Source organism: Emydura macquarii, unplaced genomic scaffold, assembly GCF_026122565.2.
Source record: "Emydura macquarii macquarii isolate MOO-44397 ecotype Brisbane River unplaced genomic scaffold, CSIRO-AGI_Emac_v2 contig_1300, whole genome shotgun sequence".
NCBI lineage: Eukaryota > Metazoa > Chordata > Testudines > Chelidae > Emydura > Emydura macquarii.
In genome coordinates this window covers 2383531-2409944 of record NW_027131437.1, presented here as the reverse complement: position 1 = coordinate 2409944, position 26414 = coordinate 2383531, and the positions used below count along the sequence as shown (strand labels likewise).

The window sequence follows — 26414 nt, the reverse complement described above, 5'->3', positions numbered from 1 at the left end:
AGGACTTATGAGGAGAGGCTGAGGAAACTGGGCTTGTTTAGTTTGCAAAAGAGAAGAATGAGGGGGGATTTGATAGCAGCCTTTAACTACCTGAAAGGGGGTTCCAGGGAGGATGGGGCTAGGCTGTTCTCGGTGGTGGCAGATGACAGAACAAGGAGCAACGGTCTCAAATTGCAGTGGGGTAGGTCTAGGTTGGACATTAGGAAAAAGTTTTTCCCTAGGAGGGTGGTGAAGCACTGGAATGGGTTACCTAGAGAGGTGGTGGAATCTCCATCTTTAGAGGTTTTTAAGCTGAGGCTTGACAAAGCCCTGGCTGGGATGATATAGCTGCGGTTAGTCCTGCTTTGAGTAGGGGGTTGGACTAGATGACCTCTGAGGTCCCTTCCAACTCTAATATTCTATGATTCTATAATCATGATATGCTAAATAAGTACTAGCAAAGCATATTTTGGGGACATGTGACTCCTTTGGGAAAAGGGTATAAGTACTGGGTAAATATCAACATGCCATATAGACATATATACCACAAGGGACCATTAAATAGATCAGGTACTCAAGAAGAAGAACCAGAAAGTCAGGGTAGTCAAGACCCTGCTACGAGGGACTCAGAAAATAGCCCAAGTACCTGAAGGAAAAAGGAGAAAGGAACAGTCTTCACCTAGACGTGGTAGCTATACCTGCTTTGTTTGCTAATCAGGATACTATGTGAGGGCCAGCATAGTTACTGGGGGTTTATGGTTGGGGAATTGAGGCTTATTAAGGAGAGGCATTGTATAGCCTTTTCTGTTTCTCTCTGATACCTGCTTTCCAATAAATAGCTTTGCATTGAAGAGATTGAATCCTAGTCTTCACTGATACGGTTATTGGGTGTCCAGCTGTGGGTATGTGATTCGATCCCAGCCCAACAATTGCAGTCTGGGGGAACCCTCACTGGTTCCAAAACTGCCATGGAATGGGCCTCTGCCCTTGAGGCCACACCCCCATCGGTGGCAACATAGGGAACTCAATGGTCTGGCTTGAAGACTGTCCTTTTGGAAGGGTCATGTCCTTGCTGTCCGAAATGGAGGAGGTGATCACGGGGGGCACCGATGCCAAATATCCCTCCGTGCTGCCTAGTGAATGCTGGAGTTCCAGTGCCGGGAGTCCCAAAACCAGGTTTTGTCCTTAGGTTTCTTATAAGGACTTGGTGAGCAGTGCCTGGACTCCAGGGAGCCGCGTTGGGAGTCCATGGAGCAGTGCCAAGGTCTCAGAGAATGCCAGATTTCTGGGGATCATCGGTCTGGAGATTGGTGCCTAACATCCAGAGACAGGATCCTGACCTTTCGCGGTGCAGTTCTGGGGCCCAGCGTCGTAGGTCTGGTGATCGCTGGCGTACTGGAGCGTGGTGTCTTGGTGATGGGGAACGCTGTGGCGGCCTCACCACAGGTTTTCCCCTCGACAAGCCCCCTAAGGGGGAAGCTGGCTTTTGGTGCAGAGGCCTCCCTTCCCTAGGTGTCGGCAGCACCGGGATTGCCAACAGGTCGTTCATCGCCTGGAATGCCTCAGGCATAGAGGGGACTGTCAGGTGCTGAGTGTTACCCGGGGTTCTGCCAACCCAAAGCTCGTGGTAACTTTACTTTGTGCGAGGTGGTGTCAGGAAATAAGCCAAATGGAGACACCGCCGTCGCTATCTGGACTGGTAGAAACAGTATAACTCAGAAGTGCTCTTACATCAAAGCTATACTTTTCTTAGGCTCAAGCACTTACACACGTCTACAACAGGTTAGGAAAATACCCCAACCCTCACTAATTACTGAAGTCAGAGGCAGCATCTGAGTGGAAACAGCAATGGCTTTCTGATTGGCTTGATCTTCCAGCTGTCATTGGAGGATCCCGAAGCTGTGTCCAAGAAGAGATTTCCCAGAGTCCAAGCCTCTTCCCCATTTATTGTTTACTAACAAGAATAACAGGTCAAGAAAAAGGATCTAAGGTCACCAGAGTACTTAATTAATTAGATGTGTTCCTACAAAATCTGCATATGCATATCTTGAGGCATCTCCCAGAGGGCATGCATAAATAAGCTTACTGGTCTTTTCTTAAAATACAGATCCCAGCACATCCAGCAGAGCATCAGGGAGGGGGTGCAGGGTCAGGCAAAGGTTGAGCATGAGGCTCCCCTCCCCTCCTGGCTTAGTCATGAGAAGGCTGCACAGGCTTGCAGAAAGACCTACCAAATTTGGCTGCTGTTAACAACAAATATGATAATCAATATTACACTATCAAGTGGTCCCTGGCCCTTTTACTGGTCTCGCAAAATCTCCCCGTACACTGAGGACCTTTGTCACTTCCTGGAGTTGGCGGTGGGTCTGGGATGAGGCTTGACACCTGTGTGGGTGGAGATACCCACAGGACCTGTGGAGATGCGTGGCCCGACACAGGTCTCACTGAAGCCCCTGCGCTCGTTTTAACTAACTTCAGCACAAGTGAGTGACCCTGTTTGGCACGGACCTTCTTTGGTCACTTCTTTGGCACCGGAGATATCAAGCTGTGCCGGGAAGATGATAGTGCCAGGAGGGTGCACTGCGCTGAAGCACTTGGCAGCAAGTCCGACTTCGGTTCCGATGCTGGTCTGAGCGCCGATTCCATCAGGATGATCTCTGATCATTTTTAGTCCAAGGATGGAAACTTTTACAGATCTTACACTTCTTCCACACATGAGCCTCTCCTAAACACTTCAAATACCTCTGGTACGGATCACTCAGTGGCAGCAGCTTCTTACAAGAAGCACAAGATTTAAAACCCAGGGACCGGAGTATGCCCCGACCCTGGGTCAAACACAACTAAAATTAACTCTAAGACTAACACTTAACAACGAAGACTAACTATATACACTTGATAACAAGAAAATCACTAGGTTGACGAAGAACTTGCAGGAACAAGGGGATGTTCCAGAACGGTCACAGGTGGTAAGAAGGAATAGAGGGCGTGGGAGAGAGAGAGAGGGGGACAGTGGTGCCCTATATATGGGTGCTAGAGCCGGCCTTATGAGTACCAGTAGGGGAAAAAATTCTGATACCAACACTTGTGGCACACACACACACCTAATTGGGAAAGGACATGCGCAAGCACCTTATTTTCTTGGAAGGAGAGACGGGAAGAATGGGAGATGAATCCTCTTGGCATGCCTTGGGTATAGCCTAAGGATAGTAAGGCCACGTCACCATGAAAGGTTAATGACAATAACCTCAGTATCAGAAGCAAGTGCCATGAGATCAGGCAGGATGTGTACCAGATGTCCCTCAGAGGTGGAACACAGAGGGTGCAAAGCTCTAATTACAAGAAGGAAGAGGTAGGTTCTGGTTACAGGAACCAAATATATCAAACCCAGCTGGGACACTATGAAATATGAGTGACCATTTATAATACCATGAATACCAATATGACCAAATTGCAATGAATCTCACAAGATATGCCATGTAAGGTGTCACTGTCAGAGTTATAATTTGCTAAATATGATAATCTGGTTTATATGTATATTGTCTTTGTATTGTAAATTATGAATGGGTGTGATATGTCTGTATCTAGAACTTGTGCTGTGTTGCTGCGTGACACCCCCAGGCAGATTAGTATCAGCAGTGTCCAGCCTGCTTAAGGTCCCATGAAGAGCAATCAGCTACACAATGGCCTGGCGAGAGAAGCCAGGGGCTACACCTCTGAGTCAGCAAAACATGTAGGAACATGCCTGTAACAGGAGTCTCTAAGAGCTTTTCCCTGCCCATGTGCTATGAGCTTGCGTTTGAAACACAGGATGTACAAACCACATTCCAGAGAACATAAAAGGCAGCTGCAACATCTCCATCTTGTCTTCATTCCTGCTTCTTACCTCTGGATCAACTTCTCTGCAGCTGAAGCTCTGAAACAAAGGACTGACAGGTCCTGGATGTACTCCAGAGGAACTGTACAAGCCAACATACTCCCCAATACTGCTTAGAATCTAATATATATGGACTTTGAAGTCATATGTATGTATCTGATTGCTTTGATTATTTAACCCCTCTCTTCTTGTCTCTTTTCTTTTATAATAAACCTTTAGTTTTAGATACTATAGGATTGTCTGGCAGCGTGATAAGATCCAAACGAATATCGATCTGGTAATGTGGCTGACACTTTTGGTAGCAGAATAACAGTTTGTGAAGGGAATAGAGTTTTAAATAACTTATCTCTTTACTGGCCTTAGTTGCTGATTGGGAGCCAGAGACTGAAATGCAATACAGGGGGCTGTGTAACTTCTTGTTTTACCTTTTTGATAACCAGTGTGGGGAATCAGAAGCACAGTTTGTGACTGGTTGGTGAATCTAACTTCAGTGTTAGGCACCAGTTTTGGGAGAATCTGCACTTTCTGCAGTCTGCCCTGATGTCGGCATTTTGAAGTGGGCTCCCCTACGCACATACGGGTCACACCAGCTCTTCTGCAGGTTATTCAGACGTGGAATGTATCTCAGTGGTAGGTGCTAAAGGAAACTGCACTGATGAAGTGAAGACGTTGCCTATAGACAATACCAATGGAGTTGTCAGCACTAGGACAAAGGGGGGTCAGATCCAGAGCCACAGATGCAAAATCACAGTTCTCTCAAGAGCAGTGCTGCTGCTTTTTCTTTTATTTTGCTCTCAGCCCCAGATAGAAGAGAAACCCTGACTAAATCTATTTCTAGAGTTGACGGTGAGGAAGCAGCTGGCACCAGGGATGAACTTAGAGACAGCATCACACTGGAATTGCCTGTGGTTCTGAGGTTGTAGCCAGCACCAAGATGTCAGCACTCAAATGCTCACTGACTTTTGGGCCTCAACAATCAAATGGAAGCCCTTAGACATATGCATTGCAGAGTTGTCACTACATCCAAGCCAAGTTCTTTGGCACCAAGTGGGAATAGGAAGCAGTTGAGGCCAAAGTCTATGGCAGTCAAGACCTTGAGCACCATAGCACACACTTAGTTCATGAGCCCCTTCAGGCTTCCTATTTCCTACAATAACCAATTCCTTACTATGCTCTACCAGTGGGGCCAAGGTAATTTTATGGAGCCCAGAGGAGGATGTTGGAGCTGACAAAAACTGCCTTCCCTGCTGACCTGATTGAGAGAGATGTCTGGTTCCTCAACTCTTAAGTGGAGGAGTGGAGAGTTAGGCAATGCTCAAGAGCTAAGAGCTATAAGGCTAAGATTAAGATTACAAATAATGCTAATGGTGTGCCCCTTTTTATACCCTGAACAATATATGGGTCCTCCTTCAAAGTCCAAACTTGGCTTCTTCACTCCAAATTATTAGGGTACACTTATTCGATGAGCTGGAAGGTTCATGCATATTAATGACATATCTATATCCTTTCCAGATGGTTTGCTCATCTCACCTTTGTTATTTCTGGCTCTTTCTGAGTTTTGTGGCGTACTTGTGAAGTTCACTAGGGGTATAAACTGAGGCAGCCCCCCCGGGCATCTTGATGCTTCCTGACTTATGTAGGATAAAGGGTATAATCATATATGTCTTATCCTTTAACTCATCATTATTTTTCTCGGCCAAAGGTCCCGAACATATGTATGCTGACTGCCTTAGCTTTCATACAGGATGTGGCCTGTAAGGTACCTTGCATTACAGCTATAATATGTTAATATGAATCTATGACTTTATTATAATAAAACAACAATACTTAAATCTATAAAGAAAGGTATATATGTGCAAGCAAGCAGGCTAGTCCTATAGGCTACACAGCAGGCAGATGTTTGAGAGCTGAACACCTGAAGAGAAGAAGGAAGAGCAGACCAAGGAAGGAGGAGCAAACCCAGAAGAAGAGCTTAAGAAAAGCTGAGCGACAACAGCAGAAGTAAGCACCACTGAAGCAAAAGTGCACCTTAGGTTTTAGACAAACGGGCTAACTGAGGCCCCGTTCTGTGTCTAAGCCAAGATAATTCTTGTCAGGAAGCTGCACAGGCACCTCTGGGCTCCAGGCAAATGGCGGCTAACTGAATCTCTGCTCTGTGTCTGAGCCTAAGGTGATCCTTGTGTCAGTTTTTGGACAGAGCAGAAAGACCTTCTCTGAAGAACAGAGGGATATTTTAAAGGTTGTGTAAGTAAAGGTCACCTGAGGCTGCATGTCAATAGAGTTGGATGCTTGTGGTCTGAGTGAGATTCTCCCTCTCTACCCCTTCAGCAACTGTCTGATCCACACTTGCTGAATGTTAAGTAATTAAGGTTTAAAGTTAAAGTATTATAGTATTAAGTCATAGTAATAGTATTATTAAGGATATTATTTCTTGTACCATATAGTTTCTAGTAGTCCAAGTATTATTTTCTGTATCGTATATTTTCTAATAGTTGTATTCTGTTAAATGTTTATTTCTATATATATATTTTATTTGAATGATTTTCAATTTGAAACCAAATTGTAGTGAAATAGAGTCAATAATAAAAAAAGCATTTGTTTTCAAAGAGTTTACTGTCTGGGTGTCAATTCTTGAACGGAGGGCTGTATCCGTGTCAGGGTAAACTGAGGTAGGTTAAGGAATTTCTTCGGGTAAATAGAAACCTCTGGTGTGCCCTGGAATATCCCCCAGGTGAACCACACTAAATACCTCATAAAGAGAAAAAACACTAATATAAGCCCCACAATTCTTTGAGGTAACACTCCCATGCTCATTTTTTCAAGGTGGGGTGTGTGTATCCTTTGTGGATGAGGATGAGAGGTCAGATATGCAGGGATAGTTTTGTGAAAAAGTGTTCGCTCATATGATATGGTGTTTTTGTCTTTTATAATTTTTCTGCCTGAGTTCATTAGAATTTAATAAAGACAACGAATGTATAACTTATTACATCTGTAACCCACTAACTCCCTTTTTTGTCCTGTAACTGCAGAGATGTTAATGGGCCACTTAACCTTGAATGGGTTCCCAAACCTGAAGAAGAGCTCTGTATAGCTCGAAATTTTGTCTCTTTCACCAACAGGAATTGGTCTAATAAAAGTTATTACCTCAAGCACCTTGTCTCTAATGTTCTGGGACCAAAACAGTTACAATACTGCAAATAAAACAGAAATAAGGAGCACGTTTTTAATAGTGATTAAAATTAATAGCCATTGGAATAACATACCTAGGAACACAGTGGATTCTCTCACTTGAAGTTTAAAATCAAGACTCGATAGCTTTTTAAAACATTTGCTATAGCTCAACCAGAAATTATGGGACTGATGTAGAAATTACTGAATGCGATTCTATGGCATATGTATGTAGGTGGTTGGACTAGATTATATTAATTGCCCCTTCTGGCTTTAAAATCTATGAAAAATATTTATTTTCTATATACATTATCAAGAATCTAATTGTAGATAATAGGAAGATTTCCCACTCCCCGACTTGGATAGCATCCTTCATTTTGCTTGTCTTGGAGACCAAAACGTTTTAGAAATATTTGGAATAATGAAACAGATAGTAATTGTAGGTGGGCAGCACAGTGCCCACAACACTATACATTTCTGATTCAGAGGGAAGGAACACCATCTGAATCACTAACACCACTTCCTGCAGCACCTGTGTTTTCAATGTGTCTGGTCCTATCCTTGTAATGACCAGGTGAGATGCAATTTAGCTTCACAGCTCAAGATACTACGGCTTCAGGCATACAGCTCGTTCTCAGTGTTGTATCTCTGGGTGTGCTGCAAACATGAAGATCAAGCTTATTTCAAATAACCTCCCATAGCAAGAATGAGTCCAACTCTGTCATTCCCAATCACCACTAAGCCATTTGTCAATAGCAAAAAATACTTTATAATAAATTACAGAACAAAATAAAATGTCAAACATAGGACTGCAGTGACATTTCAGTTCCTTGTTTCAGTGACTCAGAGAAAACCCATTTAGAAACAAGTTCCTGGAAAGATCTTTCTAATGTCCAATCAAATTTTAGCTGCAGAATTTAAGAGTGAATTCATTAAAATGGAGGCTCTGGCTGTTATCACACAAGACTGTTGCCCAAACCCTCTGAATCTGAGCCACCGCCATAACTAGAGAGAGACAATTCCCAGAAGAGCCTTCAAGCAGAGGTCTCACCTGTCCCTCGCATCCAAGAGAAATCATCAGCTTTGAAAGTGGTGATGGTGTTGAACTCTCAGTGATGGACCAAAGCTCTAGACAATAATGCTTTGACAAGTGGAAATTCAAGCTCCCAAATAGGCAGAGCAAAACCATTTGGAGAAAAGGGCAAAGTGCAATCCTTATTTTGCTTTAAGTCACAATGGTAAAGGGTTAAACACTGAAGTCAGAACTCCTGCTCACAGTAACCAACTGACTTTGCAGGTACAGATATTTTAAGTATCAGAGAAAGTGCTTCACAGAAGTTAGATTCCATACAAGGCTGCACTGGTGTCTTCCGAGCACAGGAGGCGGTGGACAGTTTGCTCTTTGTTGTTCTTTCCATTCAAAGGGTTTGCAGACCTCTGCTTCTGAAAGTCTCTCTTAGTGGCTGCTTCTACTCTGGTACTTTGACCTTGTCTCCTGCATGAAGTTTTTGAAGGCTGGTTCTTCATGGCTTTTCTCAGTGACTGGGGGGAAAAAAATCGTAATTCAGTACTAAGACAGCTACTACCCTGCTTAAGTTTCTGTGATTAGGCAGGAGTAAGGCTACTGGGAACACTTAGAATAAGATGAAAAATGTTTATCCAGGATTTCATCTCCTTGGCCCACTCAAGTCCTAGAAACTCCCAGGAGAGGAATATGAGAAATTAGAGAGAATGGGACAGGGAAGGGGAAGAGAAGCAGATTGTGAGGTGTCAGAGAGCATAGCAGACACTATAAACATTGATAAAGTCACTCATGATGTGTCAACGAAGGAGGAGGCAGCTGCCAAGGGCAGAAGCCTGTGGGAAAGCCAAAGGGGAAGAGATGCTGAGTAAGTTGTCACAGCAGTGAAAAGAAAATCCAGTGACAAGACTCCCGTTTTCTAGTTTCTCTTCTGCAATTTTAACTTTCTAAAATCTCAGCGTCTCTCCGACATCTTCTCATGAATGTCTAACCATTACCTCAAGCTGCACATGATTAAAAACAAAGCTTCTCATCTACCCCCAAACTCTATCCACCACCTCCTATCTCTGGGGACACCACCACCATCCTGTCTGGCACTCATCTTTTAATCAGACTCACACGAGGTCCTCACATGCAGACAAATGTCTAAATCTTGCTGATTCTTTTTGCATAATGTCTCTAAGATATGGTCTTTTCTATCCATTCACACAGCTAAAAAACTCTCATGCAAGTTCACATCTCAATTACTGCAACATTCTTCTCCTTAGGGAAGTTGGACTAGATGACCTCCTGAGGTCGTTTCTAACCCTAATATTCTATGATTCTTTAGCCTTGACAAATGTAATCTTACACCCTCTAGATCAGAGGGCTGGAGCCACTGGAGGATATCTCTCCCACACCAACAGAGCTCAAGCCCAACCGCTACTGCACCAAGGAGCTGCCAGAGCAACCTGCTGCTGGGGACAGAGAGGAGCTGTTGGGATTGCCACTTGCTGTTTACCTTGGGGAGATGGACAACGACCCAGAAGTTCAGGTACCCTAGGGAGGGAGTGTAGGAAGTAGCCCAGGAAAGCCAAACAATAGTCTGGTTGTATCATGGCCTGAAAGCAGGTCAATGTATTTCAGCTGGGACCTCTCCCACCACTGTTACTCCACTGGGTCCCAGCCCAGGGCCCTAGGGTGGGACCGGGTCCCCTACCCCTCTCCCCAGCTGCCACCCCCATCCCTGAGGTGGCAGCAACCTTACTGTAGGCCTGCTTGCTGGCTCTGCCCCTAGATTACTTGGTGCTCCACCCTCTCTGAGAGCCTGAGCCCTGAGAAAATGTACAGCTCTTTTCTGCCTGAGGGCCAGGACCACCCGAGCTAATCCTCCTTTAGCTTTGCCCCTCCAGGGCAACGTAATGAGGGGAGTAGCTTCCCTCCCAGACAGACAGGAGGGACAGCCCCAACCTCCTACACTCATCAGAACAGTCATGCATTTGACCTCTGATCTCCCCTATCAGGAGGCAGTGTTGTGTAATTCCAAGCCACAGGCAGCCGTGCCCTCCCTTACCTTGATGGTCGATATCATCAGTATCACTCTCTCTCTCGTCATCTTCTTCATCCAAAGTTCCTCGTGTCATGATCAAGTCAGAGGGGCCCAAAGCAGAAGTATCAGAAGAACCTAGTGAAGAATAGAAGCTTCCAAAGACAAAGTCTCATTTTGACAAAAACCTAATTCCCTAACATTTCCCAGTGTAAGCATCCGCATGCAGCAACCACAACTACTGGTACCAACCCTACAAGTATGGACCGCACCCCATCCCCCCGATACAAATACATGCTCCAAATCAGTGGTTCTCAACCCACAGCCTGCTTGAGGCCCAAGTGGCACACAGCTGCGACACAGCTGTGTGATAAAAAAATTCAAAGTTTGCTGCTCCTGGGTCCTGGCTGAGGGGGAGATGGTGCCACACAGCCCTGGCAGAGTGCTCCCTGCCAGCAGGGAAGGCGAAGCAGCCCCCTGTAATGGGAGAGGACGAAAGGGTGGGGGAAGGCGAACGCCAAGCAGGACTTGCTCTGCTCAGCTGGGGTGGGGAGGGGAGGAAGGGAAGCTCTCTTAGTCCTTCTCCCTGGCTGAGGCTGGCAGCTCCAGGATGCTGGGGTCCTAGTGCCCCTTGTCATCCTCTTCTAGGTGTGTTGGGTCCTGTTCCTGTACAATGGTGAGCACACATGGGGGGGGGGCAGGGCAAGGGGCTGGAGGGAAGAGGTGGGGGGTGAGGGAGAAGGAAGAGGGATGGGACAGGGCAGGGGGAAGAGAAGGGGATGGGGGAATGGGGCAGGGGGGAGTGGGTTGGGGCAGGGGATGATGTGGAGAGGAAGAAAGATGGAGCAGGGGAAAAATGGGGGGGCATGTTCTCGCCTTCCCCCTCTCCCCTCCCCACTAAGCATAGCTATTTGGGGGAGATGAGCATGCTTCAGGCTGCAGCATGCCCTAGGCTGCCTGCAGCACATAGTGACTACCCTCCCCGTCCCCTGCTGGCCATCTCCAGACCCGGAGATCACAGCCAGAGCAGGAGGCTGCCTTGTAAGTCCTGTCTCTTGGGGGCCGGGGGTGAAGAGCTGGTGCGGGGTGGAAATTTGTTCAGTTGGCAGCTTCCCAGCTAGCGTCCCCCATGGCTCAGTGGGTGGGATGACCCCTGCCCCATGCTGTCTGGGAGCAGAAATCAAGGGACGTGTCCGACCAGGCAGTCACAGCAGGCAGGGTGGGGAGGTGCCCTCTCCCTCTCCCGTGCAATCTATGCTCCTGGGCTCTAATGTCCTCCATAGCAGTGACCCTCCCGCCCAAGTATATATCATGGGCAGTGGTACTGTCTGTCTCCCATAATACACATCCACTGGCTCTCTCTCTCATGCACATGCACCCACTTCCTGTCTGTTTCACTAAACTTTCACCTACACACACTTGCTCATTCTAATACACATGCACACCCACTCAGCCACACCTGTATAGACCAATATGTTAACAGAAAGAACCCTTTATTTCACGTTTGGGCTAGTTTTTAAGTGACTTACAGTGATGTTAAGTAATGTCCAGGTACTATATATTTTGTGGACGCAGCTCACATACTACAGAGAGTTGCATATGCAGCCCACAGTGGTAAACAGGTTGAGAACCACTGCTCTAGAATGTGAGGTGCTACACAATAGCACATCCCCTGTAGAACCCCACAGATTTCAACCCCCCTATATTGAAATTCTTGTTGGATGCCAATTTAATTGCTATGTCATCCTCTCTAGGATGTTTTATCATCAACTGAATGTATTTATTTCTCGCATGCCCACTGCCCTATCATCTAGGCACAAGGGTTTCTTCTTTCCCTGGCTACCTGCTCAGGTTAACACATAGGAGACCCCCCCACCCCCTCTCCACAGGGCAATGGTCTGGACCTTTCACTGTGGCTAAGTTGCTTTTATATTTTTGTTGCAGACAAAAAACCTCCAGAGGATTTTCAAGGCAAAACTCTTCAGAGACTCTTCTGAGGTTAAATTACTCTTCACAAGCCCCTTCATTACCTGCGAGTGAGCTGCTCTCCATAGCCACAGGGCCCATGTCTTTCCGCAAACGGTCCAGCTGCTCTTTCTGCTGGTTGTTCTGAGCTCTCTCCTATGTACACGGGAAGATTTTAGTGTGATTAATATAACACCCATCATAGGGTCTCTGGACACAGTTAAAGTAATACAAGTAAAACAATACTCCCACTCCAGAAGAGAGGCCTACCCAAACGTTAGGCAAAAGCATGAGTCAGTAAATTGACCTTACAGCAGAATCTGAAGGTTAGATACAACTGTTGGACCAGAGGGGGGAAAGTGAATTCCAGAGCTGAAGGACTTCCACCAGGAGCACTTTAAGCCATCCAGTCTCAACTGTCATACTAGTGCACTGAGAGAGGTGTGCCTTGGATAGCCAGGACCCAAAGCATGTAGGGGTACAGTCTGCTTTGTTTCAGTGGAGTATATTGACTTCAGTGAGTTACTCTTGAGTCACTGGAAAGAGAATGTGGACCACAGGACAACACTATCAATACCTAAAGTTGTAACTTGAAACGAACAGAAAGCCAGCACAGTCTTTGGAAAACTGGCATGGTAAATTCCACAGTCAAAAATACTCAAGTGATCAACATTGTAATCTAGCTGGAGTGTGACAGTACTAGTCCACATGGGGTGTACTTCAGAAATGCAATCTGCAGGTTACAAATTGTTCTCTCCATAAAATATTCCTGCACCCTAGATAGGAACTTTCGGGTAAGAGGAGGGATCATAAAGATGGGTTTAGCTATTGTTTAAAGTTGTGCATAGTAAAAGGTAAACCTCGAATTCTCTGGAGGTTCACATGACTTTATATTTTATCTCAGCCAGTACATCCATTCCTAGAGGTCATGGAGTTGCCGATTGTATGACACTAGGGGACAGATTTGGAAAGACGAATAGCATAACTGAGGACAAATGAGAGTAGACTATGGGAAGCATGCAAGGAAATAGTAAAGGAGCAAAACAGAAAAGTTCAGGAAGGCAAGGGATAGCCCATAGGAAGAGAAAGAAGGGTACGGAACCTACCAGACTGGAGCTAGAATCCAAACTTTGCATAAACCAGAGCAGACATTTTTCATTTCTAATATGAAAGCTACATCTCTGTCTTCTACTTTATTAACACACTTGATATATTCCTGTAAGCCAAAGTGCGAATTTGAGGTAGTTTACAAAGACCTACTGCAGATCCTAAGTCACTCTGCCTCAAGCAGTATCTGATCTAGATGGATTCATACACCTTGAGAGGTGGGGAACACTCTGGAAGTCACAACAAATGGTACACAGCCTTGATTTATAATCTATTCACTACTGTACACAGCCTACACCTTATTTGTCTTCATCCTGGCTCTTAGACACTCTGTCCAAGTCTTACCACATTCAGTCACTAACACTAAAGCATTTGGAGGGTGTATGGTTTGTAGAAAAGACTGCTGTATGAAATAAAAGATGCACTGTACCAAATCTAAAAAAAGAGAGACTGAGGGTGGGTCTCAGGAAAGAGCTTTTCACCATAACTGTGATTACTAGATGAAATAATGGGCCTCTGCACTGCAGCGGAAATTTAAATCCAGATTGGAAAAGCCTTTTAAGGATAATAACCCAGGATATATTCTGAGAAGCTGGGGTTCTGCAGAAAAGTTGGAGCAGACTAGTTAGCACTCTGACCCCAGAATACACTGCCTGTGTATGAAATATTTATATATCTTTACCAATGATTTTCTCAGGCGCTCATATTCTGGACGATACTCCCTGCAAAGAGAAACATTTTGAACATTTACTTATAAACAACATCTACCTGTTACCTAACCCTGTGAGCATAGTTCCATTAATTCAAATATTAAAATAACATTTAACATTGTAGCTGCAACTAGAACACACATTGAATTTTCAACTACCTATAATAAACCCAGACATTGAGTGCAGGGTGCCTTATTCCAGGGAGATTTTTTCAAAAAGCATATAGGAACGTTGACCAATATATGAGCTGTCCCTCTTAAATCAGAAGGTGGGAAGCTAAGGGCAAATACAAAAACTGCAGCTGTTTCTCACACAAGCAAGCTGGCAGAGACTCAATCCAGAGATGACTGAGATAAGGCTGCCACGGTGAGGGAAACTGCCAGAACTGCTGAGGATGACATAGTACACAGTGTTGTTGTAGTTATGTCAGTCCCAGGATATTAGAGAGACAAGGTGAGTGAGGTAACATTTTTTTATTGGACCAACTTCTGTTGGTGAGAGAGACAAGCTTTTGAGCTACACAGAGTGTCGCAGATAAATACAAGGTCAAACACATAGTTTAGCATAAGTAGTTAACACATATTCTAAGGGAAGATCTACACTACCGCTTAAGTCAATATAACTTATGTCAGCCACCCCACTGAGCGATGCAAATTACAGCGACCTAAGCACTGTCCACACCAGTGCTATCTCAGCAGAAGATGCTCTCCCACCAACATAGCTTCCGCCTCTTGTGGAGATGGAGTAATATGCCGACGGGAGATCTCTCTCCTGTTGGCACAGAGTGTCTTCACCAGATGCACTACAGCAGCACAGTTGCATCGGTGCAGCTGTGTCAATGTAGCACTTCTAGTGTAGACTAGCCATAAGGGACCATTCAAGGTGAAGTGGACCCTTAAAACCCCTGTGGTCATAGGACAAAAAAAAGGGGTTAGTGTGTTACAGATTGTTGTAATAAGCCATAAATCCACTGTTTTTATTAAGACCACGATCTTTAGTGTTTAGCAAACTCATGAGTCAGAGAGCTTAAATTCATCTTTTGAAAGTCTTGTGCAGGTTTCCTTTGAGGATGAAGATTGACTGGTTAGATATACAGTGATTGCTTTGTGAAAAATGTTCACTCACAGGTGATGGGGTGTTTTTGTTTTATGATTTTCCTGTGAGAGTTCATTCAAGAGCATAGTTATTGTTTGGTTTTACCCACATTGTTATTGGGGCATTTAGTGCACTTGATCAAGTATAGCACATGTTGTGATAGGCATGTGTAAGACCCTTGGATCTTGAAAGGTGGGTTGTGGGGGCAGGAAATTTCCTATGGAGTATGGGGTTGTAGCTGTTTGACAATACTCCATAGGGGTTCCAGTGTGGAGTGGTGGGTAACAACTAGGGTTATGGGTAAGGACAAGTTTCTTACAGGTTTGCAATTTGGGGGCCTGATTAGAAGCCAGGGCTAATTCCTGTCAGCACTCACTAGCCAAGAGCACTTTTTGCATTTATACCCAGTAGAGAGAGTGAGATCTCTCTCACAGATGCAGAACTTGTTACAGTTTTCCAAGCCTTGTCACTTCAAGAATAGACTACTCTGGCATACTTTACATGACGCTACACCAGGGGACCATTTGGAAGCTAAAGCTATTGCAGAATGTTACTTATTAATTAGGGTTTCATGTAGGCACACATTTCACTAGTGCTCCATGATCTACAGCAGTGGTTCTTAACCTTTCCAAACTACTGTACCCCTGAAGCCTGAGTCCCACCCCCACGGGGCTGAGGCATGTAACTTAGTTTCATGGCGCCCCTGTGGCTCCAGGCAATTGCCTTTCTTGCCACCCCCAATACCAGCTCTGCACTTGCGACCCCTCTAAAACCCCAGGTTAAGAAACACTGATCTACAGTCTACTCACAGGTGTCCAGTTGGCATTCAAGGTGTTGTTTGACCTATAGGGCAACCAAACAGCCTGGCAGTATTCCATGAGGGGAGAGGTACAACTGCAATCAGCAGAGATGCCTGAACTGATAGGCAGCTTTTAACTACCTGAAGGGGGTTCCAGGGAGGATGGGGCTAGGCTGTTCTCGGTGGTGGCAGATGACAGAACAAGGAGCAATGGTCTCAAGTTGCAGTGGGGGAGGTCTAGGTTGGACATTAGGAAAAAGTTTTTCACTAGGAGGGTGGTGAAGCACTGGAATGGGTTACCTAGGGAGGTGGTGGAATCTCCATCGTTAGAGGTTTTTAAACTGCGGCTTGACAAAACCCTCGCTGGGATTATTTAGCTGAGGTTAGTCCTGCTCTGAGCAGGGGGTTGGACTAGATGACCTCCTGAGGTCCCTTCCAACTCTTTGATTCTAACTGGAGCTTCACCAGGTTAAACAGGAGAGGGCTGCTGGCAGGATGTTTTCTGTGAAGGGTCACTGAATTTTCTCACCACCTCAGTCTGCCAGAGCCATGGTGTGTTAGCTTTCTGGGCACAAAGCAAAGCTAGTCTATCCTGAGGCATCTGAGGAGGAGGTGGATTGAAGGGACTTATTTGTACTGGTATTTTTTTGTTTTTTTCCATTGAAGAGTTACCAACTTTGAAATTCATGGCTGGGCAGTTTATGTATTTTGAGTATCTTATTTTTGTACTCTGGTATACACAGGACAGGTGTTTTATAATAAATACTCTAGATCAACTGAGCTGCAGAAGACCAGCATGCCTTCAATCAAAGGAACAAGCATATAAACTGGTAGCTGAGTGGCATTCTTTAGATCAAGGACATTTTCCCTGACACTGAAAATCACCTCACCTCTCATATTCATCTACAGCTTCAGAGACTTGCACAAAAAATTCATCCAGTCCTGTACCCAGCACAGCAGAAACACCAACCACCTGAAAAAGAAATGAAATGAGACACAGTTATAAATAACCTCTATGGGAGATGAATTCTGGAGATACCAATCAAAGACAATGACTGGGGAAATGGCCCATGGGGATTGCCAATATCAATTTAATTTAATTTAATTATAACTACAATCCTTAAAATGACCCAGAACCATCAAGCTGTGAACATGGCCTACATTCCTGTCACTGCTACAGTCATCATATCTTCCCCACTCACTCTGACTGTTTGTTAAACCCACTTATTTTGTCTTGTCTTTAGACTAAGTTCTTTGAGGCAAAGATTGGGTCCTTCCTATACATGTGAATTGTGCCTAGCAAAACAGAGCTCCAGGGTCCCAGGCCTGATTCAGGCTCTTAAGCACTGCCACAGCGTAAATAGTGAAGACAATGTGACCCTGACAATATAGTATCTTTACATTCACAATGTTCAGCTGAATGATAGCAAAAAATATGGGCAACACAATCCAATGCCTGAAAATAATGAATCACTTGTATATAACAGAGGATGGCCTAGTGCAGGGGAAAAGATCAAGTCTGTTTTCTAATTAAAGAAAAGATAGGTTATCATGGGGCACAGAACAAAGCTCTCATTCTGTGACAAACTAAAAACTTGCCTTCTGATCATATATGTTATGGGCTCCTCGAATGATACGGAGGCAAATGCATAAATTCCTAGAGTTTAAATGCCAGAAGGGAACCTTGTGTTTATACAGGTCAGACTAGATCTATTGCTCTCTCTTCTTCTTCTTCCTGTTTTCCCAGCTAGCTGGGGTTGGGTTGCTGGATCAGTCTTTGCCAGGATTGCCAGCCCAATGCTCAATCTATACGCACTTTGTGAGCCCATACACAGTCTATCCATTGTTGGAACAAACTCATAAATTACACACTAATAAGTCACTAAGATCAGATGGTATTCACCTCAAGGGTTCTGAAGGAACTCTAATATGAAACTGAAGAACTACTAACTGTGGTATCTAACCTCTCACTTCAATCAGCTTCTGTATTAATGACTGGAGGATAGCTAATGTGATGCCAATTAGAATTCAAAGTAATCTTGACAAATTAGAGAATTGATCTGAATTCAACAGAATTAAATTCAATAAAGACAAGTGCAAAGTATTACACTTAAAAAGGAAAAAAATCAAATGCACAACTTCAAAATGGAGAATAACTGGCAAGGTGCTAGTACTGCTGAAAATGATCTGGGAGTTATAGTGGATCACAAACTGAATATGAGCCAACAATGTGATGCAGTTGCAAAAAATACTAATATTCTGGGATGTATTAACAGGAGTATCATCTGTGAGACATGAAAGGTAACTGTTCTGCTCTACATGGCACTTGTGAAGCCTCAGCAGGAGTACTGTGTCCAGTTCTGGGTGCCACACGAATAAAAATGTGGACGAATGAGAGGGAGTGCAGAGAAGTATAAGAAAAATTATAAAAGGTTCAGAAAACCTGACCTATGAGGAGTGCTGTAGCCCGAGCTGATGTGTGCCCCGCCCCAAGTCCAACGCGTCCAAAACCAGGGTCACCAAGAGGGCTAGATCTGCAAAGGGGATCCCTTCCATCACCGACCGGGGGTCTAACCACCAACCCAGGGAGGCTAGGACTTGTGCAGGCACCGTGACCACTGTCTAAGTGGTGCCTGCTCAGTGTGCTCACAGAGGCCAGCCATAGCTGGAGCGGCCTGAGCCTCAGACATGCGTGACACAGCATGTAAGTACACGCTGCCATATGTCCCAGCAGTTGCAGGCAAGTTCATGCTGTCGTAAGGGGAGAGGCTCATAGGCCCATGATCAGGCTCGACATGGTCTCAAATCAAGTCCATGGCAGGAATGCCCTTGCCCGTGTAGAATCAAGAACAGCCCCAATTAATTCTATTCTCTTCACTGGCATCAGTGTGGAATTTTGTTCATTCACCAGCAGGCCAGACGGTGATAAGTGGCCCAAACTAAGTCCAGACTGGTTTGGACCCGGGCCTGTGACCTGCCTCTGATCAGCTAGTCGTCTAGATACAGGTAAATCTGAATCTGTCAGTGCCTGGGATACATGGCCACCACCGTCATGCATTTTGTAAATACCCTTAGGGCAGATGACAGGCCAAATGGGAGAGCTGTAAATTGGTACTGAGAACCTCCCACCACAAACCGGAGGAAACCACTGTGTCCGGGGAATACTGAGATATGAAATTGTGTGTCCTTCAGGTCAAGGGCAGCATACCAGTCTCCTGAATCCGAGGAGGCGATGATGGAGGCTAGGGAAACCATGTGGAACTTCAACTTTTTTATGTACCTGTTTAGCCCCCGCAGGTCCAAGATAGGCCAGAGGTCCCCCTTCGCCTTGAAAATGAGGAAGTAGCGAGAATAAAAGCCTCTTCCTCTCATGTCCACTAGAACCGCTTCCACAGCTCCCAGTGCAAGAAGGTTCTCCATCTCTTGCATAAGGAGTTGCTTGTGAGAGGACTCCCTGAAGAGGGACAGGGATGGCGGGGATGACAACGGCCCGAGTCAGACCCCTTTCCTGCTGAGTGGTGCCGAGGAGAGCAGGATCAGTATCTGGCCTCCCGAGATCTCTGGCACTCTGACAACTGCTGCCTCGGCAACAGGGAGTGAGATACTGGCAACTGGTGAGAACGTTCCCCGGACCGGTGCCGAGTTGGAGAAGCCCTCCGTCGGGAGGAGGAGCGGGAGCGCCGCTGCGCCACAGGCGAGTGCCTCAGATCGATGATGGTGCTGATCATCCTCGGGGAAGTGTCCAGGTGTTGGCGACTGGGTTCTGCGCCATGAGCACACAGGAGAACTTGAGGGTGCCGGGGAACATGACCAGTGTCGACTCCCCAGTGGCGATCATCTACTGGACCTCAATCGAGATCGGCGCCGCCCAGCCAAGTCTATGATCAGAGGTACCAGCGACCGAGATCAGTGTCAAGACGACAATGATGAATGCCCTCGCTGACGGCGTTCCCTCTCCGGTGATCTGTCCAGTGACTAGGAACACACCCTTGGAGATGCAATTAAGTTTCTTGCCACTTGAAATGCCTCTGGCGTTGATGGCACCACGAGCTGCGGAGGGCCTCTTCCACTTCCCAGAGTTGGAGGAAGCTCCCTTGGAGGACTGAGGGCTCTAGGCAGCAAGCTCTGCTCCTACGGAGTCTGCACAGCCTGCTGGTGTGAAGGCCTTACGCTCAAACCTTAGTCTTCTTAGGCGTGGGGGAGCGACCCCTCTCCGAGTGCTGTTTCTTCTGCTTTTTCTTTGATGGCGAGGCAGAAGATCGGTGCCGTGGAAGTTCCAGTGCCAAAAAGCTCTCTGCATCGACGTGGTGCTCAGCACCAAGAGGGAGTAGGATGGCTCCGAGGCTGATCTTAAGGTAGCCTCCATCAGTAGGGCCTTCAGACGAATTTCCCACTCCTTTTGCATCCTTGGCCTGAATGGCAGATACAGCACTTGTCCTTCCTATGTGATTCTCCCAGGCACTTCAGACAACTATCACGGGGGTTGCTAAGCGAGAAGGGCTTGCCGTAAGACTTACAGGGCTTGAAGCCCGGGGATCGGGGCATACCCCGCTGTAGGGCAGAGCTCCCTAATGGGAATAAACCTTAACTACTAAACTATTTATCTAAAACACACCAACTACATCTACTTAACAGCTACTTATGAATACTTAAAACTAACGCTAAGAGGCACTTGCGGATTGAGTAAGCAAGGAAGGCAGTTCCAGTAACTGTCAGTGGCGGAAAGAAGGAACTGAGGGGGCGTAGGGCCGGTGGCGCCTTACGTACCATGGCATGTGAGCAGGGCTCCAGAGGGCACCAAAGCCGGCACTACGAGTACTGCTAGGGGGAAAAAATTCCTGTAACCATGCTTGGGGGCCTGCACACACCTACAATAGAATCGACATGAGCAAGCACTTGAAGAAGAACCTGAGCACTCGTGAGGCAGTCAAATGAGCGTGACCACCTCTCATCGTCACCGGTGGACAAGGTGAACGGAGAAGAACCCCGGTGAAGAAATCCATTATTACCATTTTACCAGCCTGTACCCTTTTGTAAAAAAACCTCAAAGAATACCCTATCAGACACTCTGATATCATTCGAGACAAATTTGGACATCTCACAAATTATTTCAGAATTGCAAAGTTAAAGTGTATCCCCAGCAAAGTCTCTTTTTACTGTTGTTACCTGTCAGAGTGGGTGGCAAACTTATGTTCCCACTATGCTGAGCCTATACAGAGACTGAGCAGTGGGAGACATGCACCCATACTGATGAGAAAAGGGCTATCCTGGGGACTTAGTGCATGGTGAAATTGAACACAGCTGTAGGAAAGAGGTACATCTACGAAAAATCTACGAAATCTGGCTGTTTGAAGAAAAACCTGACAAACTCTTTTCAGAGTACATAAAATTACACCACTGTCAGAAACAAGAGGCTTCGGGGCATCCCAGCTGGTGCACAGATGAAGAAAAACAAAATAAGTACTTTAATTATTTCTCCCAGAAAGAAGGTGTGCATTTACGCCAACATGAGATCATGCAGAACTCTGCTAAGCACCAAATTGCTAAGCTATTTTAAAATTCTCTGTGGGGTAAATTCAGCCAAAGAACAAACCTACCCAAGACCAGCATCGTGAAAGATCCTAACAAGCTCTTTCAGTACCTGTTTTCCCCTAATTACAAGGTTTCATCCTGCAAGTTTATCGACAATGAAACAGCGTGCGTGTCTTGGAATCACACGAAAGACCGCTACTCAGACTCTGGCAATACCAACATCTTCATAGCCTGTTTCACCACCGCTTAGAACCATACAACATGCTAGACAGGCTGCAAGAGCGGTGCCTGTACCACAGCATGGACTCGGTAATATTTGTGAAAACAGAGTGTATCTGGAACCTCCTTGAGGGGATTATTTAGGGGACCTCACAAGCGAGACCTGCCAGATCAACATATCACAAAGTTTGTGTTAGCCGGTCAGAAAACGTATGAGTACAAGGCCTATATGAAAGTCAAAAGGGATTACCCTGAAGGTTGCAAACTGTGAAAAGAACAACTTTGACAGTTTGAAAGATCTGGGATAGAACACCTCAAAAAAGATAGAGGTGCAGCAGCCCTCTATCTTAAGGAACAAAAATCACTGGCAAATAGAGGCAAAAACCCTTAAAAAAACACAGATAAAATAATTTACAACACGACAGTCCTCGGAGAAGGGTCTAAACCCCTGCCCTACGGCTTTTGAAAATGGATATGTGGCAGAAAACACCCTTTTCTATAATTCTCATCTCGCCTAGCAACTGTGGGAAAAGTTACTTTATAAAAAACGTGTTCAATAAAGCCAAGAGAACATTGTCTGTTATGCCTGAGAACATTGTGTGGTGTTACAGTTGCTGGCAGCCTTTGTATAAAGAGCTGCTCAGTAATTATCCCTCTGGTGAAGCAGTCCGAGGGACTTATTGGACCTCTGTTAAGTTATGCTATCCCTCTGATAATGGGGCCTTTGACTAACTGATAATGGCGTATGCAGAAAAAGTGTACCTGGTGCCCAGCTGCCAGTTGGAGCAATTAAGGGCTCCTCCTCCAGTGGAGGAATATCAGAACAACCATGACTCGCTTATTGGATGCTGAAATGAAGTCTATTCTTCAAAGGGCAGACTTAGTTGAATATGAAAAGGCTAACTATACGCTGTCGTGCTCCAAAGGCACCTAACATATGTGAGGCAGAACGATTTGGATAAAGGGAAAATAAGTCTGTTTCTACCAGAACAGGAACGGAGTGTGACTGCCAAGCCCCTGGAAACATTAAAGACGCTGTTGCTCAAGCGGTGTTGGATAACGTGAATAAGTGTTACAAGAAAAATGCATTAGTATTGCTAAATAAGATGGGCAGGGATAAAAATATCTCTTCGTGGAACGATAAAGGGGCTTTTGTGTACAAAGGCTCGGTGGTTAACGGCTCTAACATGCTCGACTTAGTCAGGGCTATCAGCCAGATGCGCTCTGTTGCTAGCAGACGTATCTAAAGCATGGGATGTGTTTATGAACACCATGGCAGAGCTGAATGTACCATCTTCCGTCATGGGCAACGCAACCAGCAGAGATCTTTTGGAACACCTATCTGAAGGTCTCAACCACTGACACCCGTGTTGATCGAGAAACACCACCACCAATCCCCTTTTTGCCTTCTAAAAAATGAAAATTGGCTAAAACACGCAAATAGCTAACTGTGTAGTGTGTTTCACACACTAATAATAATTTTTAAAACAGTAATGTTTTACTTTAAATAAAAAACCTATACTTTAAAAAAAAATTAATATCCATGAGTACTTTCTCTGAATTGATCATTGTAAACAAAAACCCAAACAAAAACACATCAGACATCAATTGTCTTTAAACCCCTCCTCTGATGTGCTTTATTGAGACATATGGCTATGAAAGTCATTGCAAGATACATGTCTGGGCTTATTGAAACATCTTTTAAGCAAGCCTAGGCATGCCTGAGAATTTACATTTACTATTTTTTACAAAAACTCATCATCCTTGGGTCATTTTGCACTAAGTTATTAGCATATAATTTTAAAAATCTGAACAAAAGATAAGCCCTTGCTACGATGATGTAAGCAAACATGCAGTGATAGCTGCAGGCGATGGAGTGGGGGTCTTGTAATTGTCTAGTGTGAAACAGTGTCAGTGGCATTTTTGTTTAAAAATTTCATAATGCTTCTAGGAAACAACATGCTGTTTAGGTTGTGCCCATATGAGTCAAAAAATTCTCCGTGGTTATGCTCTGCCAGTATTTACTCAGTTGGTTGTGTGAATGCATGTTGACCACCAAACATAGAATCTTCAAGCCATCCTGCCGTCAGGGAACCAATCACAGGGGACCACATCTAAGAAAACCCCAGAGCTGGTGTTACTGAGCAAAGTAATTTAAAAGCCTCCACCGTTCATTTTTCCTCTCTCTTTGCAGGAGTAATCATTTTCTTTTGCGTCTAAATTTTAGAGTTGAGAAGCTTCCACCCAGCTGTTAACAGGCTACCCAAACCATTTCACCAGTAGTGTTTTTTTCCTCCATTTTCCTCTCTCTGCTGTAAATTTCAATCCTGTAAATCCTGTCCCATTTGTGGTTACTTTTTGTAATTCTTCTGGGTAAAAAGATCCAGTAACTGACACCCTTATAATCTTTTTTACAGGTCTCTGGTCCTTTGTAATTCTTTATAAACTCGGGTAACACATCAATGTAGTGAAAGGTGTTGTGGGATGTAAAACATCTCCACATCCTAGATTTTAAAGTTCTGTTAAATCACTTCACAACCCCCACTTTGACTTCATTATTAACAACAAAATTGTGAATGCCATACTGTCTTAATCTGCCTAACTATTTGTTTAAAAATTCTTTTCCCCTGATCGGTTTGTAATTTTTGAGGCATGCAATCGTCACTGAAAATAGCTTTAAGGGCTTTGGATACTTCACTGCCTGTCTTGTCTTTTAGGCCTAAGGCCCAGGCATATTTGGATAGAATATTTATTGCTATTAAGATGTACTTAAAACTGCTGTTGTATTTGGGAACCGTTACATATCTACCAAATCTGCCTGCCATTGCACATCCATATCTAAAACAACGGTCTTGTTTCTTTTAAAACGTAATTGAGCTGGTTTGTCTAAAGTGTAAGTATCCTGGTCTGAAAGCCAAGCTGTTACCTGTCTTCTGTTCAAAGTTTTACTATGCTTTTTGACCACTTGAAAAAGGAGGGCTCACCCCCCCCCCCAAAGCTCCCAACTTCCTTGGGGGTGTAATGTATTTTTTTTAAACAGAGCCAGCTGCCTAGACATAAATTGTAACGTGTGGAGGAGACATGTTCACAATGACAAATTTAAACAAGTTTTATTAATTGTCTGGTTTAACACACCCTTTTACAACTGCCTGTGAAAATGGACCCCATGATCCCTACCATTAGGGAGTTTGAGCTGGTTATTTCTTCCATTTGTTCTTTTTTGGATTTCCTCTTGAGATCTCTCTCTCAGACACAAGCAAAAACAGGTGATGCATGACAGATTTACTCCCACAGGGCTACCGATGTGTAGGTTCTCAAAAGCCTCTAGAAAGGCATCGCTGAGCTGTCAAAGGATTATCAGAAAAGAAACAGCTGTAAGCCCCACAGCTTTTTTTTTTTTTTTTAAATAGGATTTATGCAATCCCATGTTGGTTCCTAAACCTATTGCATCCCATCCTCGACTGTCACTTCTTATCGTGCATTTACCTGCACAGTGTCTTCTCCATTCATCTTATCCACCGGCAACTCCCATAAGGCACGGTTGCCTTCCTCTATGCTCATGGACAACAAGAGGCTCTTTGGTCTGCCTCACAAGCACTCAGGTTTCAGGCATATCCATCAACATCTAAGCCAAAAGGACCACACTTGGCTGCTCCCTCCTCCTTGGAACTGTCGCTGATGTAGCACCTTCTCCACAGGCAGTTGAAGGCCCTCGGAGCTAAAACAAATTCCAAAGTTCTCACGGGGATGGTGAAGCCATGTTTCCTCTCAGCATTTCCACAATTTCTGAAACACGTATTCTTGAAACAAGGTGGGCTCTTCTGCACAGCGCTGGGACTTCCAGGGGCAGTGCTGCTGACCAGCCATCGAGCTCCAGAATGGGTGGGAGATTCTGGGCTAGACCCCCACGCTACACCTATTTCAATTGGTACTTGTTTCCCTTCTGAGATGGCCTAAGGGCGGTGAAACCCACTCTGATTGGTAGAGGGCTGTGGGAGGAATTCTTAGCAGGGTCTTCTGGATGGATCATCTGCCCCAGAATTTTTCTCAATTGGTCAGATCTGCTCTTGGGGTGGTTCTACAGGGATGATACCCACCCTGATTGATGGAGGATGGTGGGAACAGTTCTTAGAGGGGTCACATGCCACTCCCTTGCTTCTGGTCAGATGTTCATCTTGACCTGGAAGTAATACCCCAGGGGTGGGGCCTGACCGGTCAGAGGACACAGCCAGGGGATGGGACCAACATTTGACTGATTGTAGGCCCCTTGTATACTGACATGGTCCATGCTCTGACCTAAACAGATTTTTTTAAATCTAAGGATTATTATAATTTGGGGTGCTTAATGGAGTGGAAAAGAGAATCAGAAAGGGGGATGGTGTGGATGAAAGAACAAGCAGAAGGAATGATGGAAGATGAGACAACTCAACAGGAGCAGGAGAATGAGTTTATAGATAGGACTGACAAAGTCTGTGTCCTGAGGGGTTTACAGATAACTAAATGGAAAACATAACATATGCTAGAGTTTCTAGAAAGGGAGGAGAGTACGGGAGCTAGCCTGGAAGTTGGGAAACGTGTGTTCAATTTTGTGCACTGCTACAGACTTATTCTGTGATCTTGGGCAAGTCTCTGTGCCCTAGTTCCCTGAATGGAACTACAAGACATGGCCTGTCATAATCCTGATCACTTTGATTATACGTTGTGCCGTTCCATCTAATTTTAGTCTTGAGATTGCAAGACCTTTGGAGCAGGGACAGTGTCTTCCTCTGTCTGTGCAGCACAGTGCAGCACAGATTTTGGGCTTTCTGGTGCTACTGTAATACAAATAATAAACAGCCAAGGTAGGCAGTAATTGTTATAAAATACAAGAACATTTTCAATATAATCAAGACCTAAAGTATGAGGTAAAACCCTTCCAC

General features: G+C 45.0%; 1 protein-coding gene across 3 annotated transcripts in view; it reads right to left on the bottom strand.

The window, feature by feature from the left end:
• Positions 1 to 7062: 7062 nt before the first annotated feature.
• Positions 7063 to 26414, bottom strand: part of GPN1 (GPN-loop GTPase 1) — a 52143-nt gene continuing 32791 nt past the window's right edge. For 2 of the 3 annotated variants that reach the window (XM_067550555.1, XM_067550557.1), the window contains exons 10-14: positions 16635 to 16717; positions 13823 to 13862; positions 12099 to 12189; positions 10096 to 10206; positions 7063 to 8563 (exon numbers count right to left, since the gene is read on the bottom strand). In XM_067550555.1, coding sequence (XP_067406656.1) covers positions 8478 to 8563; positions 10096 to 10206; positions 12099 to 12189; positions 13823 to 13862; positions 16635 to 16717 — 411 coding nt within the window. In that variant the 3' untranslated portion in view covers positions 7063 to 8477. Of the gene's footprint in view, positions 8564 to 10095; positions 10207 to 12098; positions 12190 to 13822; positions 13863 to 16634; positions 16718 to 24589; positions 24839 to 26414 lie in introns of those variants that run through there. The other variant, XM_067550556.1, reaches the window with a different exon arrangement.